This window comes from Mustela nivalis (genome assembly GCF_964662115.1).
Source record: "Mustela nivalis genome assembly, chromosome: 2".
Classification (NCBI taxonomy): domain Eukaryota; kingdom Metazoa; phylum Chordata; class Mammalia; order Carnivora; family Mustelidae; genus Mustela; species Mustela nivalis.
Window position 1 is genome coordinate 133,405,721 of NC_139021.1, and position 20,851 is coordinate 133,426,571.

The window sequence follows — 20,851 nt, forward strand, 5'->3', positions numbered from 1 at the left end:
GGAGAACCAGGGCTCTGGGTGGGGGGAGTTCCTGACTGGGACGCAGAAATGGCTGAGGGGCCTTTCCATTGCATGGGACTGTACCGAGCTGGGTTGGCAAACTGGAACCTCCGGGATCTGGGGAGCAGACACTGCTGGGAGGCTCTGGGTCCCGCCTCTGGCTGGGAAGCTTGGGGGGCATTTGGTTGTCATGCTGCTGCCAGGCTGCTGAGAGAGAATTGGGGTGAGTGCCGTAACTTGCACCCTGGGGGGAGAGAAGCTGCATACCACATACTCACAGGCCATGACATTATCACAGGCTGAAACACACACACACACACACACACATAGGTCCACCACCCACAGATATTTCAGTAAATACCTGGGCACATTATATACCAAAACATTTGTAGGTACAACACAATCATCCCAAATTAGTAATGGTTAAGAGCACATATCCTAAAGCCGGAATGCTTGCAGTCCTGCTTAGTAGCTTGTGACCTTGGGCTAGTTACTTAACCTCTCTGGGCCTTAGTTTCTTAATCAGTAATAGGTCATAGGTAATAGGGCTGTCAATGAATTGATAATATGTGAGGAGTTTAGAAGTGTACGGAGAACTAGGCCAGTGTTAAAGTATGATTCACCACAACCTCTGCCCCAGATACTCAGACTCAAGTTCACAAGACTTCTCAGAGAGGTACCCACAGACTTGTCAGTGAGTGGAATCAAAACCTTTGTATGTACTTTTGGAGCCCTGATTCTCAGAATGTGTGCCATTTGCTGTACTGGACTCAAACTAGAATTTATGAGGAAAATAATTTCATGCTCCCTCAGAAAGCTCATTATTTTAAAACGGTGTTGGTACTAACACCCCCGGAAAGGGTGGAGATTCCTTTAGCAGCAAGGGTTTTCAGACTAGGTTCCACGGAGCCCCAGAATGCAGTGGGGACCCTTCAGAGGCCTGAGGGGAGGAGGCTCCAGGCCTCTCCCCACCTGGTGTGTTGTACACACCGGGCTTCTGAGGGAGGTTCTGGTTCAGAAGAAGGCTCTACAGCTTCTCCATTTGAAAGCCCCCCCCTCTCCAGGCGGACTTGCTTCCCTTCCTGCGTTTGTGAGTGCCTGTTCATACTCGCCCAACGCCGGTGAGAGCCCACGCAGCCACCTGACGTGCTGTCTCAGGCCTCCCCCACTCTTTTTCCCCACTCTCCTCCCTTCCCTCCAGCTGCCTCACCATCTGCAGGATTCTGGAAGGTGCTGAGGGGTCTGAGCCAAAGCAGCGCTATCTGAGGAAATATTTTGAAAACAGACTTGGCCGCCCCCTGGCTGAGATGGCACCAATTTTCAGGAAGGCATTTCACAACTCGCATCAGGCCTAAGGCACGTGAGCTGGGCCATGGGGGCCTGGCTCTGCTCTGGACACAGCCCGGGGTTCATCACTGCAGGGTCAAGGACAACCTACCTGAAGAGGCCCGAGATAGAAACCTAGCACCTGTGAGGAAGGGGAAGTCAGCCTCGGCCTGTGGGGCAGAATGAAGAACTGAAACACCCGTGACCGGGAAGGTCAGGCCCGTCACTGGGGCTGTTTTTTATCTGAGAAGAGCTGTTTGCTTTCCACACGTTCCTCCTGCCGTCTGGTGCAGGTGTGGTGCAGGTGCCTAGCGGTCAAGTACACAGGAAGCCCGACAGGGACTGTACCCTTCAGGCCTCCCCGGCCTGCACTCGCTTGGTTCTCAACAGGAAGCTCATGGGGGAGGCACCCGGGATTGCCATTTCGCAGACAGGCGCCCAGAAGCCCATAAGCAGGAGAGGTGGCCTGCATCCCTCGACTGGTGTGAGCAGAGCGGAGCCACGCTCCGAGCCCCGCCATGTGTGAGCCACACCGCCAGAGCTGCAGCCTGAGAGGACAGTCACTTCATCACGGGCCGGGCCAGACTGCTGCTTTCTGACCTGGCGGCTCAGGGGAGGCTGGCTTCCGGGGTCGCCACAGCCCTTTGAGGGCCCTGTGGGTGGAAGTTCTAGCCCCCGGCCCACCCCCACTTGCACAGAGCACTCCTGATGGTAGGAGGGCCTCTTCTGCAAGGCCGACCATCGGCTGATCGCTGCTTCTTCCCCTTGGCAATGACCTGGGCTCAGGAAGTGGCACAGATGGCAGGGGAAGAGATTTAAACTGGCGAGGAGGAGCTGGCAGGTTAGGGGTGTTCCAGCTAGACAGACCCCCATCCTGGAGTAGGTGCTGAGCTGCTCTGGGTGCCGGTGGCTTCCACGGGCCCTGTGATGTGGATCACATGGCCCAGCCTCCCTTCCCCTTGTCTGCACTGCTCCCTGTTCCATACTCTCCTCATTCCCCAGACGCAGGCATCCTGCTCTCTGTAGCCTCTCCAGCCTCTCCTTCCTTCCTTGTGGCCAGCTCCCATTCAGCCTCTGGCCTCCGCTTGAGTGTCCCCTGCTGCGGGTACTGAGCTCTGTGAGAACAGCATCTGTCTTGCTCCCCTTGGTGTCCCCCCCTGAGTCCCCACCTGACTGTGGAACCGAGAGCAACAGATGGGACACGAAGCTTCACCACGCAGGATAGGACAGTATCCATTCTCCCAGGGTGGTAGGGGAGAGATCGGAGTCTGGGCAAGGTAGGGGGAGTCGTGCAAGTTGGAGGAAGCAGCTGATGTGGACCAGAGGCTTTGTGTGGGACTGGGTAGAAACAGGAAAGTAGGACCCTGGGCACATGAACCTGTTGCAGGCATTATCCTATGTGCTGGGCTGGGCTGGGGTCCTGACAATGGGCCTGAAACCCTCCTAGAGGCGCCTTTGAATTAGGTGGGGTGGTGGGTGCTCCACTGCTCAACTCCATCAGCAAGTGGTTCTCAGGTCTGTCCCCTTATGGAAGGATGTCTTTCCAGCCCCTCCAGCTCCTCCAGGGTTCAGACCTGCCCCCCAGACAAGGTAGGCCTTCCAGCAGAGAAGAGGAAGCCCAGCAGGCACGCTGCCTGCTAGGGCTAGTTCTAGCTGCAGCCCTCAAGATGTTCTTGCAGAAGTAGGGGGTTCCCCCCGAGTGCTAGATTCGCCTCCCCACCACCCAGGGAGCACACATTAGGTGCTTCAGCCTGGGTCTTGCCTGTGCAGGTACTGCATGCCGGCTCAAGCCCGACACTGTGCAGGGTGGCCTGGGGGTGGCAGAAGGTGCCCCCAACGCTGGAAGGGGAGAGGAGACTTAGGTACAGATAACGACCTTCAGGTCGAGCTGTGATGAGCCCACAGAGGTGGGCTGCTGGCAAGAGAAGGGGAGCCCTGCTCCTCACCTGCTGTGTGACCATAGTCAAAGTGCTTCACCTCTCTGTTCCTCAGCTTTCTCAGCTGTAAAATGGAGATGTAACAGTACCTATCACATGGGGGTAATAGGAAAATAAAATGTGTCCCTATACAAGTGTTCAGAGCAGTGACTCGCGTACAGTAAACATTGAGAAGAATGAGCTATTTTTTCTTATTTTTTAAATAAATGCCGCTAGAGAAGTCAACTGAGGTCAGATCATCGAGGCCCTAGAATGGCGTACTTTCCATTTGCTAAGCGCCTGCTTCATGCCAAGTAGTTACAGACTGTCTCACTAAGACCCGTACAGCCCAGCAAGGTTGTTAGCCATGTGTCCATTTTCCAGATGAGGAAACTGAGGTTCAGAGAGGCAGGTTGACCCACCCTAGACCACTTGGCCAGGAGAAGTCTGAGGCAGTAACGAAATCCAAGTCTGTCTGGCAGTTTACTCTGTCCGTGTGGAGATTGGAGAGACATGACAGAGGCAGCATGGGGGTCACAGCCCGGAGCAACTGCCCTTATGCTGTAGTCATGGGCCCCTGGGGAAAGGGGGGGACAGGAGAGGATGGGGAAGGAGAGATACCTTGCAAGCCACAGGGAGGGCGGGGATGGCACGGAGACAGGGAGGCCTTGAGGCCACAGCACACAGCTTACCATTTACAGCCTAGGGGCACTACTGAGTCATTCTGGGAAAGCATGACCTCATGGTCTGCCGCCTACCTGCCAGTCTGCTCTCTTGCCCTCTGGCCCTCTGATGACCGTGTGCCTAAAGTCCTGCAAGGGACCCTCCGGCCCCGAGTAGCCGGGCCAGATCAGCTTCCTCCCACCCCCTTACTCATAAGCTTTGCTGTGGCAGAAGCTTCCAGAAGTGGTGATAGGCATGAGGAACTTCCAAAAGTATATCCTTGCCAGGCCTCTGATTGGAAGTCTGGGCATTCCAGTGTTGGAAGCACTTTTAAAAAAGTAAAGCCTGGTTGAGCTGTGTCCCCAGCACTCTGCCAGGTCCTAAAGGCCTCTGCCTTCCTGGTAGGTACAGTTATCTGAGAGCTCTTTACGGACTGAGCATTCTTAGGCTGAGTGATTTATTTTCATCAGTCTTACTGCATGAGGTACCCCTATTTTACAGATGCCAACACTGAGGCCTAGAGAGGGTAGGTGACTTGTCCAAGGTCACACAGCCAAACTGCAAATCTTCAGCTGTCCAACTGTAGCTGTGCCTATGCTTTTAGCCACTCCACGATCCAGCTGCAAAATGAAGTGAGTCACAGGAGGTAGGGTGTATGAACCCAGGCCTGCCAAATGGCGCGGCGCAGACAGGAAGTGCCCAGAGAGTTTTCATCTTTCAGTAGTGTGAATCACTCCCCAGAGTTTCATGGAGATGTTGATCTCCAAGGAAGTGGCAGAAAGCACCCAGCTCCTTGGCCGTGCAGACCCTGATTATGTGGCCCTTCGGGAGTGTATCTTACCTCTCTGGAAGGAACACAGGCGTGCAGGGTGTGTCTGTTCTGGTTTTGGTGGGCCAGACCTGGAAAAGGAGTGTGAGTCAAGAGAAGGGCTGAGCGCCAGCTTCCTCAGCCTCGCCCGCAGGAGAAGGATGCCAGGCTGTAGCAGCTGCTGCTGGGGCTCCCAGCTCCGCCCACCCCAGCCCGCCCCAGCTGCCCTAGCTGGAGCCCAGCCTGTGCAAAAGGGTGCCCTCCCCCTCCACAACCTCATGAGGGAGGCACAGTTAGCCCCATCTTCCAGGTGAGGACACTGAGGCTTAGAGAGCTTTTCTGGCTCACCTGAAATTCCTTTGGCTGGAAAGGGGAGAAATGAGACTGTGAAGTCTTCTGTCTACAAGGACAGGAGCAGGGAGCTAGCCTCCCCTCTGACACGGGTGACACGGGTATCGGTCAGCTTTGTTCTCAGGCTTGCATTTCGGATTCATTCATTCTGCAGTCACTGGGCTCCCATGTTGCTGCGAGAATGACCCTCTGGGGTGAGAGAAGAGTATGAGTTACCATTTTCCCAGGAGCACTTTCGAAGCCTAGGGGCCCTCTGCAGGCTTCCAGGCTTCCAGGCTGGGCCCTTTCCTCAGCAGAGCGCCCGCCCCACCTTAGTGGGCCTGGCCTGGAAACAAAGGGCCTCCACCAGATAACCTGGCTTAGGGGTTAACCTGGCATGTGACTCAACGGACAGGGGCCAGATTCTCAGGGGTCCTTCATCCCCTTTTTAATGCCCAAGTCCCAGGTTAGCCCACCCCCAGGGGCCCTCCCCACAGATATGTGGGGATCCCCCAGGGTTCCATGGTCTTGCAGGGTGGTTCCTCCTGACCCTGCCCTCCCCTTAGCCCTCAAGAGCCCTTGGCTTCAGGGGTGGCTATCCCCCCCACACACCCAGAAAGGAGGGGACCCTTCAGGTATTCCCTTCAAACACCACAATAAGAATTTCTGGGCAGTTGTCACTTTTCTTGCAGGGAAAGTAGACTTAAGTTTGACTGTAGGGGCTGTCTCACTTCTCGTTGTCTCCGGATTGTCCTTTCTGGCTTAGCCTCGGCTTAAATTCAAAGGCCTGTTAAAATGTCTTCCAAGTGAGAGTCTCACCCCAAAAAAACTTTGCCTCTATTTCTATAGGTAGAAAACTGTTGCTTGCTTTTAATGTTTGTTGTTTAGTTTGATTAAATTTTATAAATTAAGTAATACATGCCCATGGTACACAATAGGAGAGGTACAAATGGATATAAGGTGAAAGGCACAAGCTGGAGAGTAGCTGTCCCGGACAGTCAGTGTGACCCCTGCCGCGGGGTCATTGCTAAGCTGGTGGGTGCTCCCTCCCAGGCTGTGCTGGCAGCCGCATCCCAGCCCCCCTCAGCAGTCACCTTGGACTCCACTCATGAGACACAAAGGCCCCCGCAGCCCCAGCGTCCCCCTTAGCTTCCCAGGGTGACTTTCTCCTGCATTCCCAGCTGCCTCTTCCATTTTCCCCTCTTGTCTGGCTGGGCTGGGGCCTGCAGCTGTGGCCTGGGGGGTCAGGGCCCCACGCTGGTGATCTGACCAGACATCCTGCCTCTTGGCCAGCCTGAGAGCAGGTTCAGGGTCCCCTAGGTGCTGGGGCTCACACGGACAGGTCCACCCTGCACTGCCATTCCTGGTGAGACTGAGGGTGACCTAGGCCTCCCCTGCTCCTCTCATCTCCCCCCTCCCCTCCCTTCCTCTCTGCATCCTTCCCTTCTTTCCTGATATATTTATGTGGTGCTATATAGCAAATGTTAACTCGAATTCATAAGAGTGGAGCAAGTTAGAGAAAGAAATAGTGCCAGGAGAGCAGTGTGCTGGAGATTTAATGTCAGCAGACCCTGCCCTTCATGCCTTGGCCTTGCGTCTCCAGCTGGGTGACCCTGGGCAGGTTGCTTAGCTTCTCTGAACCTTACGCTCTCCTCTGGAGAATGAAGGCAAGGGTGGGGGTAAAAATCCATGCTGGGTACAGGGCTGGCCTGAGGACCAGGAGGAGCAAAAGGGCTTCTAAGGAGGAAAGGGTGACAGAGGTGTGTGTTTGGGGAGGGGGGTGTGCAGTGCTGTACCTCTGGAGGACTGGTTATGGCTGTGGGGACTAGATCAGGGAGCACCCTGGGGACCGTGGGATTTGGGCTCTGCCTTAGGTAGATTTTGACCAGGCACAATGGCCCCTTAGGCAGCTTGGCCCCTGGGCTTCATGGCTGCCTGCCCTACCGTGGGAATGCCTTTTCTTGCCTCTATTTCTACGCAGAAATGGACCCTTAGCTTTGTATTGTTTTTGTTTTTTTTTAAGGAATGAGTTTAGAGTTTTTATATTTGTGTTAGATGCTTACTAAGCAAAATTCAAGTAAAAGGGGCAAATAGCAGAAAGCAACGACTCATCCCTCAGTCCCACACCCAGATGTAACCAGGTAGCTATTTCGTGCTCATACTTCTCTAGGCACATCTACATAGAAGAGAGGGCAGTAGAGAGGCAGAAAGTTTTTTTTTTAATTTATTTTTAATTGATTATTTATTTATTTAATTTAATTTTTTTTTTTTATTTTAAAGATTTTTATTTATTTATTTGACAGAGAGAGATCACAAGCAGGCAGAGAGGCAGGCAGAGAGAGAGGAGGAAGCAGGCTCCCCGCTGAGCAGAGAGCCCGATGCGGGGCTCGATCCCAGGACTCTGAGATCATGACCTGAGCCGAAGGCAGCGGCTTAACCCACTGAGCCACCCAGGCGCCACCTATTTTTTTTTTTATTTTTTTTTTTTTATTTTTTTTATATTTATTTAATTTATTTTTTGAGAGAGAGAGCCCATGTGTGCCAGCTGCGGGGAGAGGGGGCAGAGGGAGAGGAAGAGGGAGCCTATCAAGCAGGCTCCCCAGCCACTCTCCAAATCTAGCTCCTTGTCCAGTGAATTCTTCCCTGGGGGTTGGCCTGGCTTTCTCCCTGGGGAGGTCCTGTATAGAGAGGCAGAAAGTTTTATAAACCTGGGGAAATGCACAGTTAAGTTTAATTTTTAGGCCAGTGTTCTAAGGACACTGTGTGTGCCCCGAAGCAGCCCCTCTCATCTGTTGCCCGTGTCTATGAGGATAGTGTGGTGGGGACGGGGTGGGGGGCGGGAGGGCTGCTTGGAGGCGGGGGTAAACCCAGATGCTCTGCCCTTCAAAACCTCCCGATACAGACCAGTTACAAAAGGGGAGCCGGTTGAAGTTGGTACATACCAGCTCCAGAACAGTGGTTTTCAATCTTTGGACCAAAACCTCAGACAAAGGTACACAGAACTGAAACAGAAGTCTCATGGAGAGACTTTTCAAATTTTCAGTTCTACACCATTCTGGCTAACTTTTTTAAAAAAGCTCATTGACCTACCAAATTGATTGTGAGCTAGAGTTTGAAAACTATTCCCCCAGAAGAGTGATCTTCAAACTTTACACCAAACTCACCTGGAGAGCTTCCTGGAACCACTTGCTGTGCCCACCCTCCTGAGATTCTAGTTGGAGAGGTCTGTGGAGGGCCCCGAGAATGTGCATTTCCACCAAGCTTCCAGGTGCGGCGGCTGCCGCTGGCCCCGGACCCCAACTCAGATCCAAAAGACAACCAAGATTGTCTTTTAAGGCCCTGTACTCTCAGTAGACACTTTTCAGAGGGTTTGCTTTAGTCAGCAGATGAGAACCGCTGATGGATAACACAAGAATTTGGGTCTCTGACATGTTTGGAGGGTGCCGGTCAAGCAGTGTCTTCAGGATCTTAAACACCACTCTCCTGAAATCCAGCTCATGCTGTTAATACCAAGTCCAAATGCAGAAACCGTCTGCGAAGCAAAGGCACATTTATGCCCAGCCCCAGTTGAATTACCTACCTCTTAAATCCCCAGCAGAACATAAAACCCTCCCAGCCCTTTTGAAAACACTGTTCCTCTATAGGCAATGAAAGGTGCCATTTACCATGTAGATTTCACCTTTTCTGGTTTTTTAAAGGGAAGAAGGTAAGTCAAGCATGACCACCTCACGGAGAAAGCGGTTTCCCCTCCCTCTGGTTGGGGTCTGTTAGGTTTCAGTGGCTGTCCCTGGGTCCCCAGCTTTCCCCGGAACCTCTTCCTGGCATGGCAGGGAAGCCCGTGCGACAGCACTGGGGCCTGGGGCCTGGCTAGGTTTTAAGCTGCCTCTGCTCCTCCAACCAGGGAACTCTCAGCCCCCACTTCTAATCCTCCCCCTTCACAGCCTTGGGGCCCCCTCCCCAGCCTTACAGTCCTCTAGAAGCCAGCCCTCAGCTGGGAGCAGCCTCGTGAGGGAGGGAAGTGTTAAATGGGCACAGAGCCCCTCTGTTCCACTAACAATGGCCCGTTGATGACTGGATTCTGCCCAGGGCGGGCCCCCTTGACTGGACTTCGGGGAGGAGGACCGACTCCAACACCCGCCTCCCCCAGGCAGCCATTTCTGGGTGTGAAGTGGATCGAGTCCTCGGCCTCTGGCCACAGAACCTCATTCTTCAGGCCTTGAAGCGACAGTGAGAAACCCTCTCACCCCTCCTATCCTATCCCGGGGGCAGTTCGAGGCCCCGGGAATGATTCAGTTCTGTGTAATTCAACAAACATCTATTGGACAGTGGCTGGGCATGGAGACTCAGTGCTACGTAGCTGTGGGGAGTAAGAATAATGGCTGACATGAATTCAGTGCCTCTTAGAGTCACCTCCATCCCTGGCTGCCCAACAGAGTCCCTAAGGAGCTGCTACAAGTTCCATTGTGCAACCGCTGCCCCCACCCATCTTCAAGAGTGCACCGCAGGCCCTGATATTTTGTAAAAGCTCTCAGAGGGATCCTCATTCCCAGCTGGGATTAAGCATCCTGGGCCTCTTACTGGTTAGACGCTAAGCTTGCTAAGCATGGAACCGGTCGGCCCCATTTCATGAGGGAGGTGCTTGTGGGAGGCTGAATACCGGCTTCCCGAAGATGTCTACACATAATCCCCCCCTCCACCCGGAGGTTGTGTTACTTCTCAAGGTCAAGGGACTTGGCAGTGGAACTAAGTTAAGGATTTTGAGATAGGGAGATGACCTCAGATTATCCAGGGGGCCCAGCATACAGGTCCTGAGAAGAGGGAGATAAGAGGACAGAAGAAGTCAGAGTGATGCCTGAGGAAAGCGATTCAACCAGTCGTTGCTAGCTTGGAAGACGGATGAGGGGGCCATGAGCCATGGAAAGCAGGTAGCTTCTGGAAGCTAAGCTGCAAAAGTCAAGGAAGCAGATTTTCTCCCTAGGGCCTCTAGAAGGAAGGCAGGCCTGTGGACACCCTCATTTTAGTCCAAACTGGTCTTGGACTTCTGACTTTCAGAACTCTTCAGGTGAATAAGTACATGTTGTTTTAAGCCGCTGAGTTGATGGTGGTGCGTTAGTGGCTACAGGGAACGAATACGGGCCTCTTCCTATCTTTTTACCGACGAGGCACAGAGAGGCGAGGCAGTCAGCTGGGGTCATGAGGCTAGTGAGTGGCTGAGCTGGAGCAGGAAGAACCCGTCACTTGATGTCCCCCACCTCATCACCATCCCTCTTTGCCAGAGAGATATGCATCCGAAGGCCCACCCCACTGCGCTCTTTCCTGTGTCCTTTGTTAATGGTGGGGCTCATTCGTCTGGGGAGGGTTGAGGGGAGGGGGGTTGGGCAGGTGAAGGAAAGCTGGGGTGGGCCAGGTTGGCCCCCAGGTGGAATGCCACATTCGTTTTTTGGTGGTTTCTAAAGATTTTAGTTACCTATTTGGCAGAGATCACAAGTAGGCAGAGAGGCAGGCAGAGAGCGCTGAGCAGAGAGCCCGATACGGGGCTCGATCCCAGGACCCCGAGATCATGACCTGAGCTGAAGGCAGAGGCTTAACCCACTGAGCCACCCAGGTGCCCCAGAATGCCACATTTGAACTGGATTCTGGAAAAGCGGAGCCACAGGCACTATACCCCCATCTTCTCCGCTGCCTGTCATCACACCGTCTCTCAGGGCCACTCTGCCTCTGGGATCTGGCCGCTGGCCACAAGCCGGCCGCAGGCTTGGGCAGGAGCAGCAGCCTTCTACTCAGCTGTCACCCTCAGCCAGCAACAGCTGCTTATCTGGGACAGCCAGCGAGCTCCCATCTTCCGGGAAGCCAGCAAAGGCCTTGTGCCTTCAAAGGATGTTTCTTCCAAGACGCCAAGAACCTTGTATTGGAGGTCACGTGTGTCTCTTTGAGGCGTGTGAGGCAGGCAGAGTCTAGAGGGTTGTCCAAAGTCACACAGCAAGTAGGTGACAGGTCCTGGCAGACCAGTTCCCGGCCTGGAACTCTGAGCTGCCTGCTACTGTGCCGCTCCCATGACTGGGTTAAACCTGCTGTCTCAGTGATAGGACACAGTAGTTGCGTTCCTGAACCATGGAGCCAGACTGCCTGGGTTCAAAACCCAGCTCTGCCTTGTGCCCGAGGACAGGTGTTTGTCCTCTCCTTGCCCTAGGTGGGGGCGAGGGGTAGCAGCGAGGAGGGTGCTGCCCCACCTTCCTCCTCCGGTTGTGCTGAGGACCAAATTCCTTTACGCGTGTGAAGTGCTTGGAAGTGCCTCGTTCACGTTCACAGTCCGTGCTAGCTCATCATTATTCAGCTCCTCTAAGACGGGGACTGTGTCTCTCCCTCCCTCTGCCGCCAGCACCTCGAGCCCTGCGTGACCCAGAGCAAGTACTCTGCAGATGAGTTAACGGGTCCTGCTCTATCCCCAGCTTTTATCATCCAGAGGCTTACTAGGTACTTTCCTTGACTTTCAGCTTTTTACAAGTTCCTCCTTGCCTGGGAGCTGTACCAAGGTTCGAAAGCAGCCGGAAGCTTGCTCCACTCCTTGGTAAATCCCAGGAGTGGTTCAGAGATAACCCAGAGGTCCCATGTTCTCACCGTTGAGTGCCCGTGTTACACCATTGCCAAGGCTGCACCTGGCCAGCCTGCTGAGCTCTCCCTGGGGGGGTCTCTGGGCCCGGTGGCAACTCCGTTTGCACACTAAGTCTCCTGTAGCCTCACATGGACCCACTGCTTGCTCCCAGTGTCTCTGCTCCTACTTAGAGTCCATGCCAGGCCTTCAAGCCGGTGGTAGGTTAGGGGCTGTCACAGACCGTATGGGTCTCTCACGTCGCCCCTTTCTCTCTTCCCTGCTGTGAGGATGGGGCTTCCTCATCCTCACTCAGCCTCCCCCACAAAAAGCCCCCAAGCATATCCTTGCACATGAACAGACCCCAGGGGTATGGCCAGTTGTGGTTCTACAAAAAGCCAAGCTCAGGGGTACAGTTTGGATTCAACTCATCCAGTCTCTGCCCCAGGACAGCCACTCTGGTCAGTCTTACTGCCTGCCTCCAGCTGTATTTCCAGAGTCTCCTTTCGACCCTGCCTCTGTGATAAGAGACTTTTTCCTTTCCTTCTCTTTTCAGTTAAGCTTTTTATGTTTTTTAAGTTTTTCTTTTCATTTCAGTGAGTTAACATGCCGTGCTGTATTCGTTTCGGGTGTGCAGTATACTGGTTCTGTAATTCCAGACGTCACCCGGTGTTCATAGTGGCAGGTATAGTCTGTCCTCCCCAATTGTTAAATGTTCTCAGTTTTGAGATCATTACAGATTACACATGAAATTTTAAGAAATCATGTAGAAAGATCCCATGCACCTAGTTCCCCTCGTAACATCTTGCAAAACTCTCACCCAAGTTCACAGCCAGGGCACTGACATTGACTGACACATAAGATAGAGCACCACGGAGGTCCCTCGTGGCACCCTTTTTATAGCTGTAACCACTTCCCGCCTGCCCCCACGCCTGCCTTTGCTCCTGACAGTACTGATCTGTGCTTCTCTCTTTACAATTTCATCATTGCTAGAATTTGACATAAAAGGGATCATGCAGTCTGTAACCTTTGGAGACTGGCTCTTTTTTTTTCACTCAGTACCCCCGACATTCATCTAAGTTGTGTGTAATACTCAAAGCACAGAAAGGTTTGAAGTCTCCCAAGAAAGGTCAGTAAGTAGGCTAGAGTGGGAAGGGGCTCCTGAGCTTGTGCGTTGAGAGCTTTTGCCTACCCAGGGGTCCCAGAAATGCTGTAGTGGAGTTAATCTTTGCAAAGGGGCAGAGTAAGATGGGAAAGCTGTGTGACCATAAGGAAAGGCAACCCCGTCCCGCCCCCCCCCCCCAGCTGTCGAGGGCTTCTCCTGAACATGTTCACCTCTGATGCACCCACAGGCATGGATACAGACTTGCATGCATTTCTGGTTGAACTGTTGCAGAGCAATCAGACTAAAACAAAGGCTTCCAAGCCCACGAATGAGCACAGAAATTTATAGTAATGAGCATGACCAAAATGGAAATAATAAACCACACGAGGGAGGGAAGAATAGAATTCCATGGCTTAGAGATTCCTAGCCTTCTTCGGCTATCCCCCTAAAGTAAAAGTGGCCCCTATTTGACACCTGTGTCCACCCTTTCCCATCCTACACACATGGCAGACATCACTAATCAACACCACTAATCATTCTGGCTCATGGTGAACAAGCTTGACCTCAGTCTTCTCAAAGAGCTCTAGGCAGTCAATACCAATTGATTGGCATTGGGTCACCAGTTGAGGACTGCTTGCTGTGCACAGCTTTAGTGCATTCCTTGGGTGGGGCGGGGGAGGGGGAGCATGAGCGGGGGAGGGGTAGAGGGAGAGTCTTAAGCAGGCTCCACACTCAGCATGGAGCCCAGCGTGGGGCTCGATTCCATGACCCTGAGATCACGACCTGAGCTGAAACCAAGAGTCAGATGTTTAACCCACTAAGCCACGCAGGTGCCCCTATAACCACTCCTTTTCTTTGGAAAGAGTAACCAATAAACATGGTAACAAATTCAAACCATACAAGAAGGTATATGCAAACAGTGGGTCCCCGTTCCCACCCCTGTGTCCCAGGTCCCCTCAACCACTCTCAACCAATTTCTTGTTTTCCTCTCTAGGGACAGTGTGCATACCAGCATGGCTGTGTCCCCACCCCGACTTTACACAGATACCACAGGACCTCACACACTCTTGTCCCGTGTTTGTATTCCTTGTATCTTGACCAGCCTTTCCCATCAGCCCATACACAGCTGCCTCTCTTTTTAACCCCAGCAGAGTATTGCACTGACAAGTGGACCCTCATTTATCTTGCTAGCTTTTTGTTTGGGTTTTTATGTTTGTGCCTGTCAACAGACTTGAAGGTTATTTTCAGCCTTCTGCAGTCACGAACGGTATACTGTTGTGTGTGGCCTTGTTCGGACTGTGCTCATGGAGCTGCAGGATGAATTTTCTGGAAGTGGAACTGCTGGGTCAAAGAGCGTGCACACTTAGAGTTGGGATGGTTGTGCCAATTTGTCCTTCAAGAAGAACACTCCAGCAGCATGACGAGAGAATCCTGTCTATTAGTTAGGATGCAGCAGGCCATGTTGCAGTAACAGACCCTCAGATCTCAGTGGCTTCACCCAACGAAAGCTTATTTTCCCCTCACGCCACCTCTGCTGCAGGTTGGGGGGCTTCCCTGTCCGCAGCTCAGGACCTGGGGTCTCCAGTGTGGCTACGGCAAGAGAAGAGAAGGCCTGAGGGACGTGTGGGATCCCCTGAAGGACCAGGCCCTGAAGCAGCTCACGTCGCTTCCACCCACATCCCGCTGATCCCAGAGGCTGGGGGAGCTGGAGGGCGTGCGGGCACTTGGCGAGCCCCGCGTGTTTGCCTATCTGCCTGTTCTTTCTCCCTAACATTACCTGCACACAGGGTCACGGAAGACGCTGTCTTCCGGTCTGATGTGTAAAAAAAAACGGGCACCATGTATCATCTCGATTTACCCTTATGCTTTCCTTAGGTAGCCGGCCTTCACCTCCAGCTGCGGTACCCATAGCGGACAGGTTCACACTCAAGACACACCCCAGGGGGCTTGCCCACATTTTTCACAGAGCCCAAAAAACAGTTTGTGGGGAAGCCCTGAGACTTTTTTTTTTAAGTTTTGGCTCTCATTCATAAAAACATATAAAGGCATGTGAGTAATAATATAAAATTAGCCGTGTAAAGATCTTTGCCAGCTGTGGTATGGAACGGATTGGCAGCGGTTCTGGGAGATTTCCTAAGCTCTCCATAACTCCGCCTCCACTCCCCTTCAGGAAGGCACAAGCCACGCGAGGGAGAAGGGTGGGGCTGTAGGAACCTTCTATCCCTAGCAATTCTCAAAAAGCAATTTTTTGGGGGGAGGGGTTTGCAAATGTTTGATGCCTTTGCTGTTCTTAGTAACCTTCCCATGGATTATAACTGGCCTGTTTTCTTCAGTAAAGGGCTTAATGGGCTGGATGGAAGGCTTGGAGGATGGGTGTACAAGGCTCATGTGCTTGAATGGAGGGTTTATGTAAGAGTTTGGGCTGTCATTGCACAGTGAAGTTAGAGTGTAGAATGCCAGACTAAGAGGTGGTAAGGAATTTCATTTGGTAGCCAGTAAGGATCCTGTAAAGTTGGGAGGGCAAATTGGTTTTTGTTCACGGGACAATGCTAATGGATTGGTGCTTCAGAGGGAAGGTGTATGAGGCTACGTCGAGTCTCAAGCTGCAGAGAAGATAGTGATCGATTAGTGATGTCTGCTTCAGTCACAGGACTGCTGAGTGGTGGTGTGTGTGCCATGTATTTGACATCTCTATAAGGAGGTTTTATTTGCTTGTTTATTTGACAGAGACAGGGCAAGCTGGAGCTAGGGGAAGAGCAGGCGGAGGGCAGAGGGAGAAGCAGGCTCCTCACTGAGCAGGGAGCCGAGACGTGGGGTTCATTCAATCCCAGGACCCTGGGATTGTGACCTGAATGGAGGGCAGACGCTTAACCAACTGAGCCACCTGGGTGCGCTGTCATGAAGCTTTTTAAGTAGGCTAAGCTATGAGAGTCAGAGTGATAAAGGAGGACAGGGCCATCACTCACCTGGGACACAGGAGACCCACGTAGTAGTTGGGAGTTTTGTCATCATCCACGGGTATGCCTTGGTCTCTCGGAGCCTGAATTTCTATAGATAAAAAAATGAGGAAAGGTAGGTTAGAAAATTTCCTGGTGCTGACATTCTTCAGCGTTAGAACAAGAGTCATGTTTTTTCAGGAGTGGTAGAAAGGACACTTTGCTCTTTTGGACATCCTGGACACCAGCTTCCACTGCAGGCCTTGACTAGGCAAAGCCCAGAGTGCAGGGTCAGCACTGACCTCACCCAGGGCCCTGGGCTTGGTGTGAGAGGTGCTGGAAGGCCTGGAACTATTCTCTGGGGCCCTGTACTTCATGCATCGGTTGGCCTTGGGGTTCACACAGGATGTTTCGCTCATAGGGCTGAGCAGACCCTGATAGAGCGACTCTCAAATGGGGGTAGGGTGTGTTCTCCTTATCTCCACCGAGCCAAAACAGGACTGAGGGGCAGCTGGGGTCTGTCCCAGGTGGAGCTGGTGCAGCCCCACCCCCACCAGGCTGGCCCTCTGCCCCCTAGTCCACCTCGTGATGGTGGCCCACAGCTTCTCACAAGTTCTTGGACCTCCACTGCCTCTCAGGTGAGACACACTTTTACCTGTGGCTGCTTCTCCTCTGTCTGTCTTGGCTGAGGTTGGGCCCATGCCCCTAAGGGGATCCTAGAGGGGTTTGTTCTTGGGAGAGGAAGCTGGAGCTCTGGAGTGTGAACAGTCTTGAGGAGGAAGGACGGCCCCGTGGCTCTGGGGCCCAGCAAGTGAGGGGAGTGGAGTTTTGCGGCCTGATGCAATGTCTGGCAGGGCCCGTCCCTTATCAGAGCTCCCGTTCCCAGCAGACTCTGGGACCCCACCTTCCCTTAGGGGAGGCAGGGGCAGGCTGGGAGGCATCCAAGTAGAAAACTGTTGTCTAGTGGGGGTCCCTCGTGGCACAGGGGGGAGGCCTGGCCAGAAAGGCCCCCAAGGGGAGAGGAGGGTAGGAAGGTTGGTGCGTAGAGCTGGGGCCTTAGCCCAGCCTACTCTCTTTTTATTCCTTCTCTGGAATACCCCTGGGGCTTTTCTGCCCTCCTCCCATTATTAGCGCATCGCTGTAGGGGCTTGAACTGAAAGCCCCAGGGCTTGGTTTCTTCATCCTCAAAATGACATCCCGGATTGATAGTGATAATTCAAGAGACCCAATGTTTGAAACCCCAAGTGTGAAGTTTTGCCCATGGCACACACTTTCTAGTTACTTGCCTGCAGTACACATTCGGGGTGTATACTTGGAGCACACACCCGTAAGCACACAGGTGGTTTATTCATCTAGGGAACAGCTGCTGTTCCTTTTTCCTGTGTCCTACCAACTTAGGAGTGAGCATCTCCCGCCGGGCCAGATGCTTTGGAAAAGGCATGAGTGCGTTCATCCGACAAGCATTCTCGAACACCTGCTCTGTGCCCCATGCAGACAGAGCTGGGCATGGGGATTCTGGGCACAGAATACAGGGGTGGAACAGATGGACGAAGCTCTCCTGTCACGGAAGCTACGTGCCAGTGGTTGAATTTGGCAAGAAACCAGTACATTTCTGTCCAGGAAGGAAATGAAGCAATCTGTTGAGAAGGGAAGTGTTGGGGGAGGGGAGATGGTCCCTGGGAAGTTGGTGGTCGGGAGGGCTCCAGGGGAGGGCTCCAGAGATGAGCACTGGAGATGACTGGACCAAGGGCAGCTGTCCCACCCTCTGCGGCCTACTGGCAGAGCTGCACTGGCCCGTGCTTCTGGCCTTCTTCCCCATTGACCCTGGCGCCCTGGAAATGGGACCTCAGCTGGCATCTCAACCTTTTCCTTTGGCTGTCACTCCACTTGCTGGGTATCAGGGGAGGAAAGGTATTGAGTACTCCACTGGCAGGGGGCATCTGCCAAGAGACGCACAAATGTTTCATTCTCACCATGAGCGAAGGAAGAGTGCACCCTGGGTTTTGGGAGGGAGCATCACAGAGGTTTGACTAGCCTTGACAGAAGTCATAGACCCACTTCTTAGAGAGGGCCTCTGCTGGGAGCTTTGCCAGGTGACTCCCATCTTGGCCCCATCTTCCTCCCTGGTGACCCTGTGACCTCCTGGCCCTTGTGGCCCTCTCCCAGCTCCTGGGTCGGAGGACCTCCCACATTGCCCCTGGGATCTCTAAACCTCCCTCATCTGCCTGCCCACCATCCACTGGGCCTCTGGAGCTAAGGCTAAAGGCAGCCTGCTGGGCCAGAGCGAAGGAACCAGCAGCCTGCCTTGTGTTTCCTGTCAAGAGTTTTTACCATTGCTTCTTCCTTTTAGGGCAATGCTGGGAAGGTTCTTAGGAACCCTGTATTATTCAGGGGGGCGAGGGGACTGGGATGGCAACTCAAAAATAGAAACAGTGCTTGCAGAGGAGGGAAGGAGAAGGTGCGGGAACTTTCCATCATCGAGGCGCTGAACTTCTGATCTTATCAAAGACCCAGAAGGGAGAGGACAATGAGAGCAACTCCCCCCACCCACCCCTGCCGTTTCTCCCCTTGTTTCTCTCCTATCATAGTTAATGAGCACTTACCGTGCCCCAGATACTATTCCTCATGGCAGCCTTATGTACAGGTTTTCCGTGCTACAGGTAAAGAAACTGAGGCTCAGAAAAGTTAAGTCACTCCTACAAGGCTACACAACATGGTAGACACACAGAAAGGACTAGAACCCAGGACTCCTGGTCCCAGCTCCTTTTGCTTCCCCTTACATCATCAGATACAGGCAACTCTCCAGCCAAGAGATGAGAGGGCAGGAAGTCAGGATTTTAATCCCTTTTGCTCTGCAGACTCAGCATTGAGTCTCACCCTTCCAGAGAGATGGATGGCCTCATACCCCATGGGGTGTTCTGCAAACTCGTGCTGACAGCCTGCCAGGCACTGAGCCAGGCATCAGCTTTGACAGGTTTGCTCACCTGTGTTTTGCTGGGCAGCTGGCATATGCTGGGTGCCGTTTTAGTTGCTGGTCCCTGCTTCCTGGAGCTCGGATTCTGGGAAGGGAGGACAGGCAGGCAGACCATCAGCTGGAAAGCCCAACCATATATGCTATAGTGGGCGTGACTGGGGAGCCCTGGGAGGCTCAGACGACCTGGATCTTGGAGGGATGATGAAGGCTCCTGTTGGGGGAACCTTGGACAGTTATTTAACCCGTCAGCCTGTTTCCTCATCTGTAAAATGGGATAACTGCTCCCTAACCAGACTCTGTAAGGGTTGGAGGAGAAAATGCAAATCAAGCGCTTAGCATGGCACATGGCCCAGAGCAGGAAGCACTCAATGAATCTCAGCCACCCAGATCATTCCAGTTGGCCCTTCCAACCCGAGTGTCAGCTCCATGAGGCCAGAGACCAGCTCTGCTTGCTGGCTGCTGTATCCCCAGTACCTAGACCAGAGGCTGGCACAGAGTGGGTGCTTACGGAGTCGTTGTTTAATGAATATGTGGGGAAAGGCCCAGAAGAATTAGGAAGGGGCAGGAATATTCTAGTTGCCCTGGAGCTGTTTCTGCAGGTCTCCTCTCCCTCCCCCTGAGCCGCTTCTCAGTCACCCACACTCAGGAAGCCTCACCACCCCTCTGCCCTGCACAGCTGGGGCACACCACTCTGCTGCCAGCTTCCACATCTGCCTTCTGGTATTGCAGAGCCCCTGGCCCACTGCTTTCCCCAAAGGACAGATGCACTGGCTGTCCTTCTAGTCACTTCCATTGTGTGACGAAGGTGTGACCCCAGCATCTACCTTCCTGCCTTCTTACTCTCTCGTCCATGGCAGCTGCTTCCTGTGGGGAAATCTTTTCCAGAAGAGAGCTGATCCTGGATGCACTGACCTAGGTCACAAGCCTTCCCCACACTTGGAGCAAACAGTATCCCATGAATGACCGTCCTCATGGAGAACGCATAGACTTTTGGATGGAGTTGGAGGGGGTGGTGTTGTGCTGGAATCTGGGGTTCATGATACAGGACAGGTGTGTGTGATGGTGCAGATGTGTGCAAGAAATGGGCTCCTTGGGGAATGCTATATTTGCTCAGCTATTAAAAAAATATATATCTTCCGGTGAGAGTCATCTATTCCTTTATTCCTTCTGTTGTTCGGCAGCTGTGCTCAGGTGTCTCCTGTGTGCCTGGCCCAGTGCTAAAGGATAATGAGGGGCCTGAACAAAACCCCCTTACGCCACAAAAGGATGATCAGCGGTGAACAGATCTTACAAGTCAGCTCACCTTATGACAGTCTCAGATGCTAATGGGAGTCTGCATGGTGGTGGGACCGGGGGGAACCCTAACCTAGGTAGGGGCTGGCTGCTCCAGGAGGGGCTGTGTTGCAAAGGCTGAGGCCATGTGAGGGATTTTGGAAGGACCCAGGTGAAGGATCTCATGTAGATGTGTATATATATCATTACAATAGGTCCATCTCCATTTTTTATTTAGGTATTTGTAGTCTTTTCTTGTTGCAAACATTTCTAGTTCAAGGAACATTCTTTTCCATCTCCTTGCCCTTGAATTATGTGTGAGGTCAAAGGATAAGTTGATGGAAGTGGGATGAATGAATTAAAGGGCTGATTAGCATTTTAAATGACCTGATTTCACCTCATCCATTGGGAGAGTGGGTCTGGGATTCTGGCTGCTAAGCCGGGCCACGGCCCTCAAAAGTTGGGTGGGAAAACTCTTCATTCTTCACCTCCAGACAAGGTTGTCCTGACCAGCGGTCTTTTCACAGGACGAGGGTGTCGCCCACCTGAAGACGGCAAGCCAGATCCTGAGTGATGCTGCTGAGCTGACAGCCCACGGCCCCACCGTTCCCCATGGAGAAAGGACTCGCTTTACCCCAGGACTGCTGGGACTTTCTGCACAGCCTGAGGATGAGGAGCAAATATGCCCTTTTCCTGGCTTTTGTGGTGGTGGTTTTTGTCTTCATTGAAAAGGAAAATAAAATCATATCAAGGTGAGGAGTACAAGTGCCTGAAAGTCTTCCTTATCAGGGAGGGGTGGATGGGGGCAAAGAGGTAGCCATAGGGCTCTTTGTGGACCTACAAAGGCAGTCCTTAAACTGGTAATCATAGGCCCCTCCTGTGCCCAGGCAGTGGTCCTGCACACGTCCCCAGGAATGCACAGGGGAGACACT

The 20,851-nt window shown here is 53.0% G+C and overlaps 1 protein-coding gene and 1 long non-coding RNA gene across 5 annotated transcripts in view; one reads left to right on the plus strand and one right to left on the minus strand.

The window, feature by feature from the left end:
* The window catches only part of CHST3 (carbohydrate sulfotransferase 3), a 33,529-nt gene that overhangs the window by 5,570 nt on the left and 7,108 nt on the right, over positions 1 to 20,851 (plus strand). The window contains exon 2 of the mRNA XM_082715926.1: positions 20,447 to 20,671. Within this exon, the coding sequence (XP_082572052.1) occupies positions 20,532 to 20,671 (140 nt within the window). The 5' untranslated portion in view covers positions 20,447 to 20,531. The remainder of the gene's footprint in view (positions 1 to 20,446; positions 20,672 to 20,851) is intronic.
* On the minus strand, positions 328 to 20,440 carry LOC309855703. Of its 4 annotated transcripts, none has more exons than XR_014306939.1 (4): positions 16,329 to 20,440; positions 15,704 to 15,785; positions 5,062 to 5,253; positions 328 to 4,805 (listed from the first exon to the last, which is right to left on the minus strand). It is a non-coding gene; the product is annotated as an uncharacterized lncRNA (long non-coding RNA). The 4 variants fall into 4 exon arrangements; XR_014306940.1 differs by having other exon boundaries at positions 5,062 to 5,237; positions 15,700 to 15,785; XR_014306941.1 differs by lacking the exon at positions 16,329 to 20,440 and adding an exon at positions 15,976 to 16,213.